We start from the raw sequence: 18,422 nt of genomic DNA on the forward strand, positions 1-18,422 counted from the left end.
TCGAAATACAAAGAGTCGTACTCGTATCTAAATATGAAATATTCATACGAAAATTCAATCAAAATATATTAAATTAGATACTTAGGTATTCATATACAAGGGACAGCGCGGAGCGAGTTATATCACTTTCGTGTCCCGAAGGAAAATATCTCGTTACGACCGGTCCTTGAATTCGTATACAATATGAAAAGTTTTATTTACATACGTGACAGTATTGTTATATAACGAACGGGATATACAGTCGGACTTTATTTATTGTTTATCAACGTAATATTACGGTGATGTTTTTAAAATTATTATTTCTAAGAGCGATAACATTGCCAGGGAACCTATTTAAATTTTACGGCCAATATCAGGTCGATTAAATCCTATATAGTAGGTACATCACTTTTTTCTTGATTTTTGTTTTAAATTTATATTGTAACACGCGGTCTTTGTTTTGGATAAATGTAGATGCATTTGTTTTTTTTTTTTGATTATTTATTTATATTTGTGACTTGCTGACCCGACATCCAATCCTGTCTTAAAATATTCAATTCGAACTGGAAAAACATAATAAAAACAATTATATCCTGTAACTGCTAAAACCGTATAAACGCTAAAGTTTCCTCAAATTACCGATATTGAATTCCGAAAGAGCCATTACAAAGTATTAGAAAAAAAAAAAAAAAATACGAATGAAATCGGTAAATCTTTCTGAAGTAGGCGTATCAAGGTATCCGTATTTGAGGATATAAGTCGTTGTTTCATATGAATATCGATTCATATTATTATCAGCATCCGCTTAGTTCTAAACTATAAAAGTGCGTCACTATAATATTTTGCTAGAGTATTTTGTTGGTGATCAAATAATAAAACCTTTAAACGGGGAACTGCTGAACCCATATATATAGAAACTTATACCAGATGCAGCAAGTTTCGAAAAAGGTTATATATTATTTTATAAGAAGCGCTCCGTTTTAAATTAAGACTATTGACGTCACAAGCGGGAATTTTATGTTCTGGCAAATAAATAAATATTAATTTCTGTTTTTGTTTTTTTTTTTGTGTTTAGTCCTAAGATTTCTGTATTTTATATTTGTGGTGTACAATAAAATATAATTTCTTTAGGTTTTTTTCATAGATCGTCAAACACAGCATATAGTATAAAAACGTATTAAGTACATCAAAATTCAGTGTCGCTTACACGGTTTTATATACATACGTCGGTTAAGATCTGAACCGGCTAGATTGCTGTGTTAAACTATTGGAATTATTTTATAGTTTATACAAATATTTTGGTATAAATTTTAAATCTAATAAAAGTCATATTTGATATTGATTTAACACATGTTTGTAAAATAAATTTAAAATAGAATGATTCATATGTCAAAGATATATTTTATATTCTTGGGAATACTCATTTAAAGTTTTCCTGTTGACTCTATACGTTTAAAACTATTTTTTATTCATTTATATTTCGTTATAGTCTATTCACCTTTTAAAAGCTTTTATTTGATTGCATTTGTTTGTATATATGGGTCAACTTTATGGGTGGAACTTTAAATCAGTTCAATGCAAGCGTTTTACGTGAAGTTGGGCACATTTTTGATGGTGCCAAAAAACTCTACGTATTTTTATTCGTTTTAGTACGTGAATAAAATAAAAGGAGAATTATTTTAAAAATAAATATTAAAGAGTATTTAGTCGGACGGGCAAATATGCCATGATGTGGTCAACAACTCCAATAGTCCAATACTCCGATATTAACCATCCTCAATATTCCGATGCGTTACAGACATTGCAACTAATATGTCTGTCTTGTTGTTATACTCGCTAACTCACCCTTCAAACCGAAACACAATAATACTAAGTACTGTTGTTTTGCGGTAAAATGAGGTACAAAGCCCTACCACCAAGTAAAACTTTTATGTTATCGTACATATAATTTGTTATTTTTTATGTTAAAGTGTATTAAGTGTAATTAATAATTTAAATTATTGTTTTTAATGACGTGATGTTGGGCATAATAGCAATTAAATATATTCCATTATACGTGCGTTTAATGCACATATAAAAATATTCCTTCCAAGTATATAAACACTTCTCGTATCAGGAAATGAGAACTCTTCATTCTTTATATATATGGGACTTCCTTCACGGCATTATTACTTCCGAATAATTGCGCCGTGTGACGACCCATTGTTTTTAAAGAGACCACCTTAGTCTGTGATATAAGTCTTTGATATATCTCTATAAAATTATTATTTAAACCAAAATTGCATATTTTTATTAATATGGATTTAACAGAGTGACAGATAAAGGAAGCAAGCTGTTAGAAAGAGAAGACAAATATTATCATCAGCGCGCTACTGCTATTTATTTGGGGTTCGTGCAGTTTCACCACAACCCGTCTGGTCACTTCTAAGAGTCCTTAGAAATTCCGGACACAGTCAATTCGCTGCCAATAGGGAACCAAATGTTATGTCCCTTGTGTCTGAAGTCACTCATTGGCTCACTAAGCCTTCACATCTAACTACAGTACATAAAGAACATACTTTAATCAAAATAGCTGGTTAGGTATCACTACCTAACCAGACGGATTTGAACAATGATCTACAACCAATTCAACCACGAACTGTAATCGTAATTCTTTGATATAAAATAAAACGTATGAGAAATGAAAAGATAAACATAGCCTAGAAAATAAATGTCAGCCTGAAGTAACTATTTTCTGACCTAATTGACTAGTGAATGTTTTTTTCTCATCGGAAAAGCGGCAGGCGGGTTGCGCATGTAATCCTCTATTACCTAATAAACATCACGTTTTGTTTAAAAATGTTTTTGGTAATTGTTGTCCAAATCCTAATAAAACGTAGGATGATATTATCAGTTTTAGATTTTCAAATATAAAGTGTGGTTTTCCACTCGCATAACTGATAATATGTACGTAATTGTTGTTTTTTTACCCATAATAGGCTAGCGTCTAACCGTTGTCTTGCCTGATGCAAAATATCGACACGGTCTCCGATGTAGCATCCTTGCCTAGATACCTGTTAATTCTAGATTTAAAGACACCAATGTTGTACTGTTAATTAATAACTCTATTATTATATATATATATTTTAATATCGGTAGGCGGACGAGCAAATGGTCCACATGATGGTAAGTTATCACCACCGTTCATAGACAATGGCGCTGTAAGAAATATTAACCATTCTTAACATCACTTGTAATTACAATGGTTCAATCACCCTTGAAATTGGAACACTGATGAGTGGGTGGTACCTACAAAGTCGGGTTTGTTTGTTTTTTATGTAAGCTGTAATTGTTTTCCTTGACGAATGTAACATGATAAAAAAAAACATAGTTTGTATATATGTACGTCTGGTAATCGCTTCAGCTTATAACTTAGAAAAAGAAATAGCATTTGATTAGTTTCACAGATTTCAATCGAGAGCGGAGTGGATTGCGCACCATGTATATAGTACGTGCTTTATTTAAATACCTAATGTTGTTTGCATTAGTAACATAACATCACCATTATCATCCTCATCATCATCATTATCCTGCCCTTATCCTAATTTTATTTGGGGTCGGCGCAGCATGTCTTCTTCTTTCATACTTCTCTGTCTGAATTAATCTCAAAAGTAACACTCTTTCCAGCCACAGTTTCTTTGTCGTCCCCTACCTATATATCTATCCACGTCAATGCTCAAGAATTCCTCACAGCATGGTCTTCATTCTTCCGCATAACATGCCCATACCATGGCAACGGGTACGTGGAAACGTAGTTTCTCGGTTACCTATGCTACTTTCAAACTTCCATTAGTAACACAACATTATTATTAAAATTATAAAATAATAATGGAAATGAAAACATTTCCCGTTTAAAATTTACTATACGACCTGTAACTCATATATATTTTAACTGCCTAAATAAAGGAGGAGAATTTCGTTTTGGATGTTTATGTATTTTTATGTACGTTCGGTTGTAACTCCGTCGTACATAGATTTGCAAAATTATTTTTTGTTCGATAGAGGTATATTTCGAAATGGTCCCATTTAAGTTGTAAAAATCTGAAGATGAGTTTCGGAAAACGTAACTCTTCAATGAATGCTATCATATCAAGCGCGATAGTTGCTATATTATTTCTATATACTATTGGAGTTGTTTTTATTGTTAAAAAGCTTTAATATAAAGAGTATTACGGATCCATAATACAAAGCAATTGAATAAAAACATATTTTTTTATTGTATTTGTTGTTAGAAAGTCAAATGCCCAAAATTATTTCGGTAAATGGTTATTCAATCATTTTTGTTTACTTGGTGGTAGAACTTTGTGCAAGTCCGCCTAAGTACTCATTTCCATCTTTTAAATACAAAGTTATGCCAGTTTTATACATCCTGTATCCTGCCTAAAACGTATCCTGCCTAAAGTCAACAAGTATTTAAAGTTCATATTCTCATACAATTCGTATGCAATTCAAATTTTAATTTTCCATACAAGGTTTTTCTTGTTCGTGCTGGGAAATTAATAAGCCATTAAAGTTAAATCGTAAAGGATGTCACATCTTAGATGATATAGTTCGCTGAATATTGACAGTGCAAGGAATGGTTATTATTTCGTTAAGTGTTTTATAATTTCTGAACATTTGTATGGAAAAAGATGAATACTAACTGTCACTTCCGTTCGTTAGTTTTTTGATCGTTTTTTTTTTAATATGGTACCCAAGACATGTGGAGACAGTTAACAGATAAGGTATATATATAATAGTCAAGTGTAACAATCCTGAGCACGTGTTCTCATATAATTTTCAAAAAAAAAACAATTGAATAACTTAAGTAATATCAAATAAAAACAATAAGAACATAATGTAGGTAGAAATAGTTATGGTCTAGAAGATAATAAATTTGTTAAATATTATTTACAGTTAAAACCGAGGACAAAATATAAATATATATAAATAAAAATAAAAAAAACAAAAATGTTACAAAATGTTTTATGACGGTTAAGAAATACATTTTTTGAAGCTGTTTACGAAATATCAGAATAAGATAATTATAAAAACAGCGCATACAAGCGACACAATTATAAAAGTACGTGTTATTCTTGTATATACTAAGAATAAAGAGCTTAGGATTTCTTAATCGATAATTTTATTTAATATTCTGCCACTATTCTGCCACAATCAGCCACATGTGTATTCCACCAACCGGCATTGGAGCAGCGTGGCGGAATATGCTCCAAACCTTCTCCTCAAAGGGAGAGGAGGCCTTTATCCCAGCAGTAGATACAATATCACATCCAAAATAAAAAATAAAAAATTACATTTCAAAAATTATCAACGCAAAAGTTCTACTACTTACAGTCTCACCATGCATTATCATATTACACAATGTAATAATTGAAAATATGAATTAAACACAAGCATAATAATTAAAAATAAGAAATATAATACATTTTTTAAACTATTATATAATAAATAATAATTAATAAGATAAACCATATGATTAGAATTGAGCACAAATGAAATTCTTTATTTTTCGATTGAATAAAGGTCGACTATCGTGACATATGTCTAAATCTTTTACTTTAATATTGATGGTGACGTATAACAATGATAATCTCGATATGATGGAATTCCTACCTAGTTGCGTTTTATATAATCTAGTATAAAATAAATGGCTCATATGACGGGAATTATTGTGAGGGACGTTTAAATAGAATTTTGATAAAAGTTCCGAACAGTCAATATTATTATTAAATAGATTAAATAAAAATTTCATTGACAATATTTTTCGCCTATTCTCCAGACTTGGTAATTGGGACAGATATTGAACATATGTTATTATGGGTTATATGTTTTAGTAGTCGTATTTTAATTTTACGACATATTATAATGGATGTAACAAAGATTACGACACATATACAGTTAGTAGTGATTAAGAAATAGGTTAAAAGCATCATAGCGGCTTGGAAATATAAATTTGAATTTTTTAAATCAAGTAAGTTACAATCAGCTATGGTACCTATTATCAAAGAAATAAGATATATTATAGAATACGATTGTTTGCAATAACAGGCGTATTCTATATTCCCTTAGCTATCAGCTACCCTACGGCTTCACTTGAGTCTTCATAACTCTAACACCGGCAACATGCAGAATCTGGCATGTTACTCTCAAAAATATTGGCTAAAATCCTGTTCTGAGGATTTTATCTGTGTTAAGAACAAATACATAGAAGATATTTGATGCATCTTTCTAATATACTTAGAAACTTAGCAATATATAAAAAAAAAGTATTTTGTTTTGTCGAAAAAATATAGTAATTAAATTAAAGTTTTTTTTTTGCCTAACGAAGTGTAATTTCATATTTTATTTTCTATTTTTAATACATTCATATAACATTACTATTTAATTTAAGAAAGTTTGATAATATAAAAAGTTATATGATAAGTTAAATTTATTCTAGAAACTGTTTCTTGGCTCAACTCCAAAGTTCTGAACATAAAATTCAAGTAACTCTTTCCTTTCTTCTCCACAACTTAAATAAAATCTTTCTTAAAGTTATTGTTCAGCTTGAGTTTCCCAAAGAGGTCCTTCGTATGACTTTACTATTTATTATTATACACAATTAATATTTTAAAACAAACTTACAGAAAATTTTTAAGACTATTTTATGTTAAACAGGAGCGTTAATTGTTTGAAATTAAAATCTACGTAGTTGTTTCAGCTCGTGACTTCGGCCGCTTGTGGGTTGGTTAAGTGAAAACGTGTGTGTAATATTTTGTGATAATCGGTTGCGTAGTTAAAACATAACAAACAAACTCAGTTTCCCATTTTAAAATATTAGTTAAGATTAAGAAGTTATTGCTGTAATAGATTTTTTCTACGAAATAAAGTATTGAATGAAACGAGAAAAAAAACCTTCAACATTAATGCTTAATGTGCAGAATGAGCATAACCTCAATGGTTGTCAATGTCAGCTAAGACGGCAAATTAAAAGAAATTAATTGAAAAGTAATTTCAAATAACTATAAGTGTAGAAGCTCCATTTAAAAAATATAAAGATGTTTGAAGATTGAACGTTGTACGTGAGCTACATACGATGAGAGACATTAACGTTGACACGACGTACAATAACAAGAGTTAATTTATTACCCAATAAACTAAAAGTATTAGTCATCATGTCATGATCTAAGAAGTACGCAGGTCTTTTTCTTCAGATATTCGTATCTCCATACACGTGGTGTCCGTGTACTTTGTTCTGTGTTTTCTGTTATTCGGATCTACGATATTTTAATGCAAATGCTGCACCAGACACCATCAATATCTAAATTTTAGAAACCACTAGATTATTAAGTGTAACCATGTTTGAAGGTTGCGGTTTTAATTCTGAGTATAAATCTTGATCTAAGAATCATATTTTTTTCACATCATCGTTGCATCCATTTCGAGTTGAGCGATTAAGGAAAATATCGTGAGGAAAACTTCTTGCCGGAAGACATTTTCAGACATGTACGAGAACTTCCGGAAATGCGCATAATTATTATACGTATCCTTTAAGTCAATAAAATTGACTTGGCAGTTTTTTACGTTTGACTGCTATCTGATAATAAAGCAGAATATCTTGGGAATGCTTTTGCTGACGAATGATGGGTGAATCTGTCGCCATATTGGTTGTTAAAACTCAAAATAAGCTCTGATGATTTTAACGGATCTTCCTTCACGGGAAAATATTTTGGCTCTCACGATATCTACGACTTAAGATGCTGGCTCTTTTCTTCTTCTCATTAAATGTTTTTTATTTGTATTTTTCAGTCGAGGCGATGCTCCTGTGATGACCCAAGGACGAGAGCCATTGACCATAATGGACGGCAATCTTCAGACTGACTTCTCTACGAAGACCAAGCGAGGTGTCTACCTCTCTAAGAGCCTCACATTTGTCATCCTCATCATATTCGCTCTAGCACTTATCGCTACAGCTTTCATAGTGTATAATTTCGCAGCGTGTCCTAGGACTGATCAATTAGCAAATGTAACGAAATTCGAATTATCACATTGTGAACAATCAAAGTTACTAGTGATACCGTTAAGTACAGAAAATAGTAAAAGTGTTTTACCAGTAGAGAGTACAACAAAACATATCGAATCAACTACCAAGGGTGATGAGAACGCTGTTACTGACGTCAGATTACCCACTAACATCAAACCCGATCGCTATTATCTTAAATTAACACCTTATATCTTTGAAGGTAATTTCACATTCGATGGCGAGATTAGTGTCGTTATAACAGTTAAAAATAAAACGAATACAGTCACGTTTCATGGTGTTGAATTGAGTTTTCATAGAATAGAACTGTACAAGAAAGAAGACGGAAAGGAAATCTTGATTACGAGACGCGCGGTGGACGTTCCGAGACAGTTTCACATCATAAGTACTGCGGAACCTTTGATAGCGGGACAACAATATGTCCTGAATATAACTTACAGCGGTATATTAAATGATAATCTTCATGGATTCTATAGAAGTTCCTACGAAGAAAAGAAAGTCAAAAGGTAACTATATTTTATTTAAATTAAATTTTTGTACTAATAGCTTTAATTGAATGGTTCTAAAATGATTGGAAATGGTCTAGAAAATACAGATTTAGTAAACAGTTCTTACCAAAAATATGTTATTGTTTTAAAAACAACCAATATATAAATAAATGGGTGGAGTGAAGATAAATAGTTTTGACCTTGATCTGACAGGACATCCTTAGCGGATCTATAAAATATTTCTATACCGTTTTTAATATCAATGAAAGTTGTTAAAGTAAACAACATAAAGTAGATATAGTAAATTATTAAGTGGAATAATGCTGTGTTAATAAAGAAATGTCAATTAATCATTGTTTGTAGTGTTATTGGACAGAATATGTAAATCTAAAGTATATATATGTTTACTTTACCATTGGAATATACTCGTATCTATATTTTTTTCTTATAAAATGTTGGAATTTTCTTAATAAAATAGTTCTTTTTAATAAGAAAAAACACTTTAAATGTCTTAGTTATGTGATACGTCTAATTAATTCGTATAAAAAATCGCAAATGTGATGACAGTATCGCATGTCACCAGAGCGATACGGATATTCAGCTTGAACTGTTAATGGCACCTTTTAGTATTCTCAGTAGGAGGTCAGCATAATCGTTTACTATGTGTGTATGTACGTGTCCGTATTATGCTCTATCAATGAGCCGACGCTCGGCATCTTAATGTGGAATTAATTTTAAATTTTATAACTTAAGTTTTTTTTTTCTTTTATAATAAAATACAATTTAAATAATCTTATACTATACAAAATATATGTATGTCTATGTCATATGATCATTGGTATATCTACATAATAAAATTTTGAAACGACTGACCGACACAACGCACAGCAAAATCGTTGGGTCGAATGGGATGAAATTTTGCACAGAATTCCTTATCGCACATAGATTTTACAAATATCATCTCCTATAGGGGTAATGCCTATATTTACCGCCTTACAAAATACATTTTGGAAACTTTATTTGGAATTTGACATGTGGATGACAGAAACATGACAATCGGTTGAAGCTTTTTCGAAATTGCTACACTTAAGGTGGTGAAAATTAGGATGAAAGTATAGAAACCCTTTATTTGTGACAGCTGGGAAAAATGGGAATCAGAGTTTGTTCTTCTATTCATCACCCAAGAGAGTGTAATTGAATAGGCTGAATTGAGTAATAGATTCTAGAAATAAAATTAAAAATATTCATTATGCGTTTATTTATGAATAAAAAAAATTGTTACAGTGATTTTCAAAACTAAGCCGATTATTTTGGGGTTAAATTTATATAAAGAAGTTGGTAATTTTTGGAATTTTAATTTGGTTAGGCATAGGTAATGCGATTACCCAAAAACTCTAATTCGGTATAATGTTGTCTTAGATTTTCGCGATTATTACACATTGAAATAAAACTAGTTTTTAACGGATTTAATCGCGTATATTGGATGTTAAAATAATTAATATACGCGATTAAATCCGTTAAAAACTAGTTTTATTTCAATGTCTAATTCGGTATGTTTCTATATGATGTTTCCTATGGGATATCCAGTCGGGTACACGGTACGAGTATAAAAAGAAAAGAAAATATTTGCCGGATGTTGAATTAAAATCAACATTTTCTCTATTCGAGTAATCTTTTATCATAATTGAATTGTCATGTAAAGCTGTGACTTGGAATGTAATTACGCATTTTCTCAAATGTTAACGCTTACTGTTGAATATGAATACTTTAATTTATATATAAACAGTTATATATTTTGACAGAGCGAGTGCATATGACGTTATATTTCTGTGGCAGATGGATAGCCGTAACCCAGTTCCAAGCAACGGACGCCCGCCGCGCTTTTCCCTGCTGGGACGAGCCCGCATTGAAGGCTAAATTCACAATCAGCATCGCCCGGCCCAGCAACATGACTTCGGTTTCAAATATGAATATTGTTGGCAAAGAACCACAGTAAGTTTTGTTTTCATTTTTTTAAACTATATATATCGTAAAGTTTATGGTGGATTTTTTTTTGTTTAAAGTATATAAATATATTTTAAGTTGGTTGACATAGAAATGTTGATAAATTATGTGTATGTTTTTAATTCTCTGTTGTTGTTAATTGACCAAAAATAAATAAAACAGGTGTATAATTTATGGGATACAATTAAAGATATACATTTAGATGGCCCTGTGGTTAGAACGCGTGTCTTCTATTCTATTCTAGAATCTTAAGTCCTATCTTAAGCGGAACAAGGTTTATTGACTCTTTATTGTTTAAATGCTGTTGGCTCTACTGGCCTTTAGAGTGTCTCCCATAAGATTGCACCTCAGCTCTGGACGTAGTGGATGGTGTTAAATTAGATTACAGTGTTTACTATCTCACCCTCGTCTCCAAAAAGAGATCTTCTGTGGTGCCTAATTGATATTCGAAGACGTGACCATCATCACCGAGACGCACCCTAACACGTGGCGTCCAGTGGAGTAAGATGGTCCTGGGTGCACACAATAACTTAGTGACTACTATAACACTTGGAAAATAATTTTATGTCCTTTAATTAACTTTGAATTGGATTTTCCTATAGGACCACGTTGATATCGGCTTATATAATATAGAATGCGCAATTGACATTATATCGAAGTAACTAAAATATAAGCATTTTTGATTTTAACCGATTATCGTATTAAAAGTGTTAATGATCACCCTTTTCTTATATCACACCCTTTATACAAACAAACATATCCCTTTGTACAAACAACAAATTGTCGTTTGAAACACATCATTTATTGAGTCAACAACCCGCATCGTAATATCTGTCAACAAGTTCAAATCTCTGTGTTCTATAAGCGTTGATAATAACAGATATTCTTATTAAAATATCCTACGTCTATTAATTTAAAATATTTAATTTTTTTTTATATTATTTGGTCAATTATTATTATGTCATAAATTTGTTTAAAATCGTTTAGTTCTCGACGCAATAAAAAAAAATCGATAAAAAATATATCTGGTATTTTAAAAACTTGTCTGCATCCAATATCCCCTTGAATAATAGCTTTATTTAGCTTTTAATTATATATGTATGTTTCCTTTATCTTACCTTTATATCTGAAGGTAGGTTTTTGTTGAACTTGTTCTTAAACATAAATAGACTCCTAAGTTCGTTTTGTTGCTTTTTTTTAGCATTAGCAGCCTGTAAATTTTCCCACTGCTGGGCTAAAGGCCTCCTCTCCCTTTGAGGAGAAGGTTTGGAGCATATTCCACCACGCTGCTCCAATGCGGGTTGGCGGAATACACATGTGGCAGAATTTCGTGGAAATTAGACACATGCAGGTTTCCTCACGATTTTTTCCTTCACCGCCGAGCACGAGATGAATTATAAACACAAATTAAGCACATGAAAATTCAGTGGTGCCTGCCTGGGTTTGAACCCGAAATCATCGGTTAAGATACACACGTTCTAACCACTGGGCCATCTCGGCTCTTCGTTTTGTTGTAGTAGTATTAAATATATTTTTCTTTATTTATAGTGCCATATTAAAAGATTACGTCTGGGATCACTACGCGGAGTCTCTGCCTATGTCGACGTATCTCGTCGCTTTCGCCGTCACCGATTTTGCTAACATGAGTGACAATAACTTTTCGGTTTGGGCAAGAAAGGAGGCGCTACCCTCAGCTGCGTACGCACTAGCTATTGGCCCGAAGATACTATCATTTTTAGAAGAATACTACAAGATAAAGTTCCCGTTGCCGAAGATTGACATGATTGCGTTACCGGATTTCAAAGCTGGAGCGATGGAAAATTGGGGTTTACTCACGTTTAGGTATGTTAATTTTTAAATTTAGAACAAAATTAAATCGAATTCATTAAAAAAAAAACTGTTAATAATATATCGGCATTGTTTACGTATGAAATATTTATGCATCAAAACTTCATGAAAGCATCTCGAAACGCTCCATTACCGTTTCATCACTTAGAGTGCTGGCGCTTAAATAATTCAACTCACTTAAAGCGCTTGAAACTCAGTGACTTGGATAATTTTAACGTGCGAATTTTGGATGGTTATATTTTGGTATTCGGATTCTTATTGATTACGTGTCATTGATATTTCTGAGGATAAAAGTTTGAATGCTTTTATTCTAAGTATATCTATATAGAAAATGTACAATATTTGTAGGAATTAACGTCATCATCCCCAATTTTATACTTCTACCATATAACTTGTAATTTTAATAGTTTTAACCTTCCGATACCTGCTTCAAATAATGTAACCCGCGCACGGTCCGTGAGACCGAAAGTGCTCCTGAAAGTGTAATATTAACCTCTTTGTTAATATATTACTTAATAGAATAACAATAATTTTAAATTAAGTTTAATATAAGTTAGAATTAATACATGTAAAATATATAAAACTAAGATTTTATAGAAAACATTTTCTTTTATTAGTATATTTAAGGGTTGTCAAAACTTTAAAAATTGGCATATGTTGTAAACAAACGCTTTATATGTTTGGATTGTAATCAGTACACGAGGTTCTTTTTTAATTTACTGACTTCGACAGCACCTTCTTATTCCATTTGTTCTGTGGGGCTATTACGGTTAAAGCATAGCAATCGTTACTTTCAAATAACTATTAATAATTATAAGATTATGAAAATAATTATAAAACACTAATCTAGTCTCAAACCGGAACATGTATTTAAAGTTTGCCGGTAGATCAATGAATGGGTGGTCTGGCAGATCATTTAAGATTCTGACGGCCTTACAGAAATCTCCTTAATTTTAAGTAAGATTATAAATAAGGATATTTCGTTTTCAGGGAAATAGCAATGCTGTACGATAATGGAGTTTCTCCAACTACAGCAAAGGCACGTGTAGCGGCAGTGGTGGCCCATGAAATCGCCCACCAGTGGTTCGGAAACCTTGTCACACCTGCATGGTGGTCGGACATATGGCTTAACGAAGGGTTCGCGAGTTACGTTGAATATGTCGCCGTTGATGCCGTAAGAAGCCATTTATGTCAAAGTCAAAAAATCTTTATTCAATATAGAAGTGTTTGCACTTGCTTATTGATTGTCAAAAATCTACCACCGGTTCGGAATTTATTATTATGCAATACAATTCAATTCAAATAGATTAATATATGGATCAAAATCAATTTTAAATAAAAATAGTTTGCACAGAATTGACTTGCGGGCTTCCACAAAAAACTTTCTTTAACCACTGAACGCCGAATAAATTATGAACACAAATTAACCACTGAGGCACCTCGGCATTTGTATTTTTTTTTTTGAGATTTATTTATTCTAAAACATTACGAAACATTATCATATGAATCATGAAGTAGTTTGAAAAAGTTTCTCTTTAGGAGGGAAGAAAGCAATAGCCCGGCATTGGGATAGTTTCGAACTCTTACTACTTAATAATAAAAAACAAGTATATTTATAATTATGACTCATTCAATAAGAATGTAAAAATGTCATCAATGTAATCACTGATAAAATTGTTTTTGCATTTGCGATTTATTGATTTGCATTATCATAACAATGTCATTACTTAGCAAAAAATTAATCATCCATACTGAATAATATGAATTTTAGGTTGAAAAAAGTTGGAAGCTAATGGAAATTTTCATACTTAACGAAGTTCAAAGCGTTTTTAAGTTAGACGCTTTGACATCCTCGCATCAAATATCAGTTGAAGTTGGAAATCCAGAAGAAATCGGGGCTATATTCGATAAAATTTCTTACGGCAAAGGTATGGAGCATTAAATTCAACATAAATTTATTTGTATTGTTAGACATATTGTGGATTATGAGGACCTCCAAACCGATTTGGGTCACAGCGGCTGTTCTTAAGGGAGACTAACCTTACACTAATATATAAATAAATAGAGATATTATTATTGTACATAGGTGTGTTGACAAAAACAAGTACACTCTCTATTCCTTCTCTCTTATAATCTGATGGGAAATTTGACAGAAAGATCGTGAGTCTAAAACTCACGATCGACGATTTTACGAGTTTTCCGAGGCATGGGAGTATATGCACATTTTTATTTGTGCGATCAGTGGTTTGAACCTAAGATCTCAGGGTGGCCTTAGGCTAGCCAAATGACTAATGAGGCAGTCATAGATTTTACGAATACGTAATAGGTAAAAGCGTTTATTGGTATCGTTATCTTTAAATTTGTTTTTTTCTTTTTGTGTATATAGGTTCGGCAATACTTCGAATGATGAATCATTTCTTAACCGATGACGTATTCAATGCTGGCATAACTGATTATTTGAATGCGAAAAAGTTCGGAGATGCAGAACAGCGTGATTTATGGAGTGCTCTTACCAATGCCGCTAGAGAGAAGGACGCTTTTGATGCTGACGTTGGCGTTGTAATGGATTCTTGGACTTTGCAGACTGGTTTTCCTGTACTTACTATTATTAGAGACTATAAAAGTGGATCAATTACATTTAGACAGGTAAAGACCATCAAATTTAATAGACATATTGGGTTGGTTAGGTTTGATTAGGCATTATTTTGAGAAAAATTAAAACTCGTATAACAATAACTAGTGTTAAAAAGCCAAATATTGCGAAGTTGCTTGGTCTTGGATAGGTGGATAGAGAAGTCAATAAACGTAAAGACAATAAATAAATTAAACACAAAGTATGCATTCTATGCTCAAAAAGTTTTATACTCATTATGTGTTGCGGAAAAGTACTACACCGCTGGTTATACTGATTTTTTCACTTATCTTTTATTATTACATTTTTCGGAAATTGTATCAATAAATAAGGGAATACTTTTTATATTTCTCATTCTGTGAATGATATAACAGATTATTGATTCCAGGAAAGATTTGTCTTAATAAATGACACTTCGTATGAACACAATTCATCAGTGTGGTGGATCCCTATATCATATACTACAGCTTCTGAAAAAGACTTCGAATCAACCCGACCCAAGTTGTGGCTCAGGGGTGAAAGATCTATTGTAGTCGACAATATATCCGTGAACGAAAACGATTGGCTCATAGCTAACATTCAGCAAACAGGTGAGTTGTATTACTTAAGCGTTCTCTTAAATATATTGTAATTTCTCCAATTATATTGATGTCAATAGAAATGGAATTGTGATTTTAGATAAGGCTTAATGCCGTATAAGAAGTGCGACTGTTGAAAGTATCGTTTTGTTAATATTTTTGAATTAGGTATATAATGTCGTTGATTTTATTTAATGGTTTATTTTTATTAAATGTGTTATTTTACCGGCAGGCTTCTACCGAATTAACTACGACCAGAACAACTGGAAATTGTTGATAAAAGTTCTAAACAATCCATCTCGCTTTGAAGAAATACACCCAATCAATAGAGCTCAAATAATCGACGACGCTATGAACCTTGCTCTTTCTGGACGTCTCGATTACAAAACAGCTTTGGATATATCTAGTTACTTGTTCCATGAGAGAAGCTATGTGCCCTGGAAGGCGGGGCTTGTAGCTTTGGGGTACATTGATACGATGCTATCGAAGGGAGCGTATTATCTCGAGTATAAGGTAAGGTTAATCTTCTTTATATATTTATTACAAAACCCTCGATAGTCGTTGTCTGACACATATGTCAACAAATAACATATTATATACTGAAATCTTTTACGAAAACAGCTGTATCTTCTGCTATTAGTTCTACGTATGTGGGTTAAGTCGCTTTTTAGTAAGTCAAAACAAAAATAGTATTTTCATTTATTTTTAAAGGTTTATTTATTTACAAACACAATTCTTGGCAGACGTTACGTCGTGTAGTATATTCTAAACCTTAAGACCTTTGAAACGCGGTGTATATTCTAGTATAAGTTTTATATATTTTGTTTTAGTATTTTTCAAATAAAAACCGCTTCCCTAATTTTTTTTTATATTGATTATAACTCATCGCCTATAAATTAAGGACTGATACTGGACTATGATCAATCGCTAAGACTCCGTATATTTTGATTGACTCGGAAATAAAATTTTGAACCTTTGGATTTGTAGCCTTATAGCCATTAGACGAACGGTGTAGTCTTATACTAGTATTGCTGGTTCAATGTAAAAATTCCTCGCCTCGAAGAAAAATACGTACTGACTGATATTGCAAGCAATTATTAAACAGCGATACTGACGTACGTGTAAAGATTTACGGTTTTGTATCTTATCTTCATAAATAATAAATATTATTTCTTTAAAATGATAATAGATGGCGTTGGTAGTACTAAAATAAGAATAAGCAGCGATAATAAATTAATACAACCATGACTGCGTTATACTATTTTACAGTATATTTGTGAGGATAACAAGGCTCAGTAAAGAAATTGTTGGTAAATTTTGTTAGATTGCAAGATGAAAATATTATTTAATATTTTGAATATTACTTGAGGATGGTCCCTTTCTGGGATCATTCGCTTATATTGTAACATCTCATATTCGACCATTAAATAAATTAGTGAGAAGGATTAGTCCCCAATTCAAGCAAAAAATTGATAGTTTTAATCGAAACGTTGCCGTTGATACGTGGATCTATTCTACAAATCCAAGGAACCAATTGCGGCTCGGTCAAAGTTGGATCGGAATAAAATCGAGATTTTATCGTAACCGATATAAATAAGTAGAATTAATCTTCAGCTACGTTTAAGCTATGGTTAATTTTTGCGGGAAGTAATCGAGTTAATTTTATCTTCATGAAATATTTATACCATAGATAATTTTTTCGATAGTATTTTGGTACATCATTATATTTAATGGCTTTTACACGGTTAATTAAACTTGATAAAAATGGTGACGTCGACGCTGATAAAATAACTATAATTTATGGTTGAATCATTCTACTAGTTATTATGACGCCTTATATATATCATTACATAACATTTGATAACATTTTGTAACTTTTTCAATAACTTAATTAATTTGTACATTTAAATCTTCAAAATTAAAGACGCATGTCTGTATAAAATATAAACAACATCCTTCATTTTAACCCCTGGAAAGGTGAATTATAAACAAGTATTCGTCCCGGGTTTCAACTTGTTTCATGTATTAAGTTTCATCAAATTAGTTCAGTAGCTTAGACGGGAAAGCCAGACAGAGTTACTTTCGTTTTTATTTATATATATAAATATATATTGACGGAAAGTCTTTCATTCTAATATATTATGTTATTATTTAAGTTTTTATCATATTAAGTCAATTTAAAAAAAAAACACACCGAATTGATCCCCATAAAATGATCTTTATCAAACAAACTGTCTTCAGAGTAATAATAATAATAGTTGCCGAAATTAAGTAAAATTGTTTTTCGATCGTAAAGCAATCTCTCATGTTCTCAAAATTTTGATTTCGGCTCCTCATCTGGTCCCTCATGGTGCACGAGCATAAGATAAATGTACGCAAGCACAGACAATATCAGACCCTTCACTCACTCTGATGACCGGAACGATCAAACAAACATGCAGCACAACTGCGCGATTTTTAGGCCATTTTTTGCCTCATAACAACACGCTGGAACCATCTGTCGATGGTACGACCTAGGAACCTTCTAGAAAAGAGCGAACACATTCTTAAAGGCCGGCAACTCAATTGCAAGCCTCTCGGTTTGCAGATGTCCATGGGCGGTGATAGATACTTTCCAGGTGAGACTACTGCTCGTTTGCCACCTATATCATAAAAAAATAAGCTAATAAAAAAAATACAATGCTTGTTTAATAGTCTAATGAGGGGTTCTTCGGAAATTGCAGCCGTATAACATAGCCAAAAGACCACCAATGTGGCTAGGAATCTCCACATGACTGACCAGTCATTTAAGGCTCTAAAAAAATTTAGATTTCTTTTGTTTTGCAATTTCATTA

At 32.0% G+C, this 18,422-nt stretch overlaps 1 protein-coding gene across 1 annotated transcript in view; it reads left to right on the plus strand.

Moving 5' to 3' along the window:
- Positions 1 to 18,422, plus strand: part of LOC125065090 (aminopeptidase N) — a 32,519-nt gene that overhangs the window by 9,125 nt on the left and 4,972 nt on the right. The window contains exons 2-9 of the mRNA XM_047672516.1: positions 7,807 to 8,544; positions 10,363 to 10,518; positions 12,079 to 12,372; positions 13,369 to 13,552; positions 14,150 to 14,306; positions 14,765 to 15,024; positions 15,399 to 15,600; positions 15,821 to 16,101. Of these exons, the coding sequence (XP_047528472.1) occupies positions 7,826 to 8,544; positions 10,363 to 10,518; positions 12,079 to 12,372; positions 13,369 to 13,552; positions 14,150 to 14,306; positions 14,765 to 15,024; positions 15,399 to 15,600; positions 15,821 to 16,101 (2,253 nt within the window). The 5' untranslated portion in view covers positions 7,807 to 7,825. The remainder of the gene's footprint in view (positions 1 to 7,806; positions 8,545 to 10,362; positions 10,519 to 12,078; positions 12,373 to 13,368; positions 13,553 to 14,149; positions 14,307 to 14,764; positions 15,025 to 15,398; positions 15,601 to 15,820; positions 16,102 to 18,422) is intronic.

The sequence above is a fragment of the Vanessa atalanta genome, chromosome 7 (assembly GCF_905147765.1).
Source record: "Vanessa atalanta chromosome 7, ilVanAtal1.2, whole genome shotgun sequence".
Lineage (NCBI taxonomy): Eukaryota > Metazoa > Arthropoda > Insecta > Lepidoptera > Nymphalidae > Vanessa > Vanessa atalanta.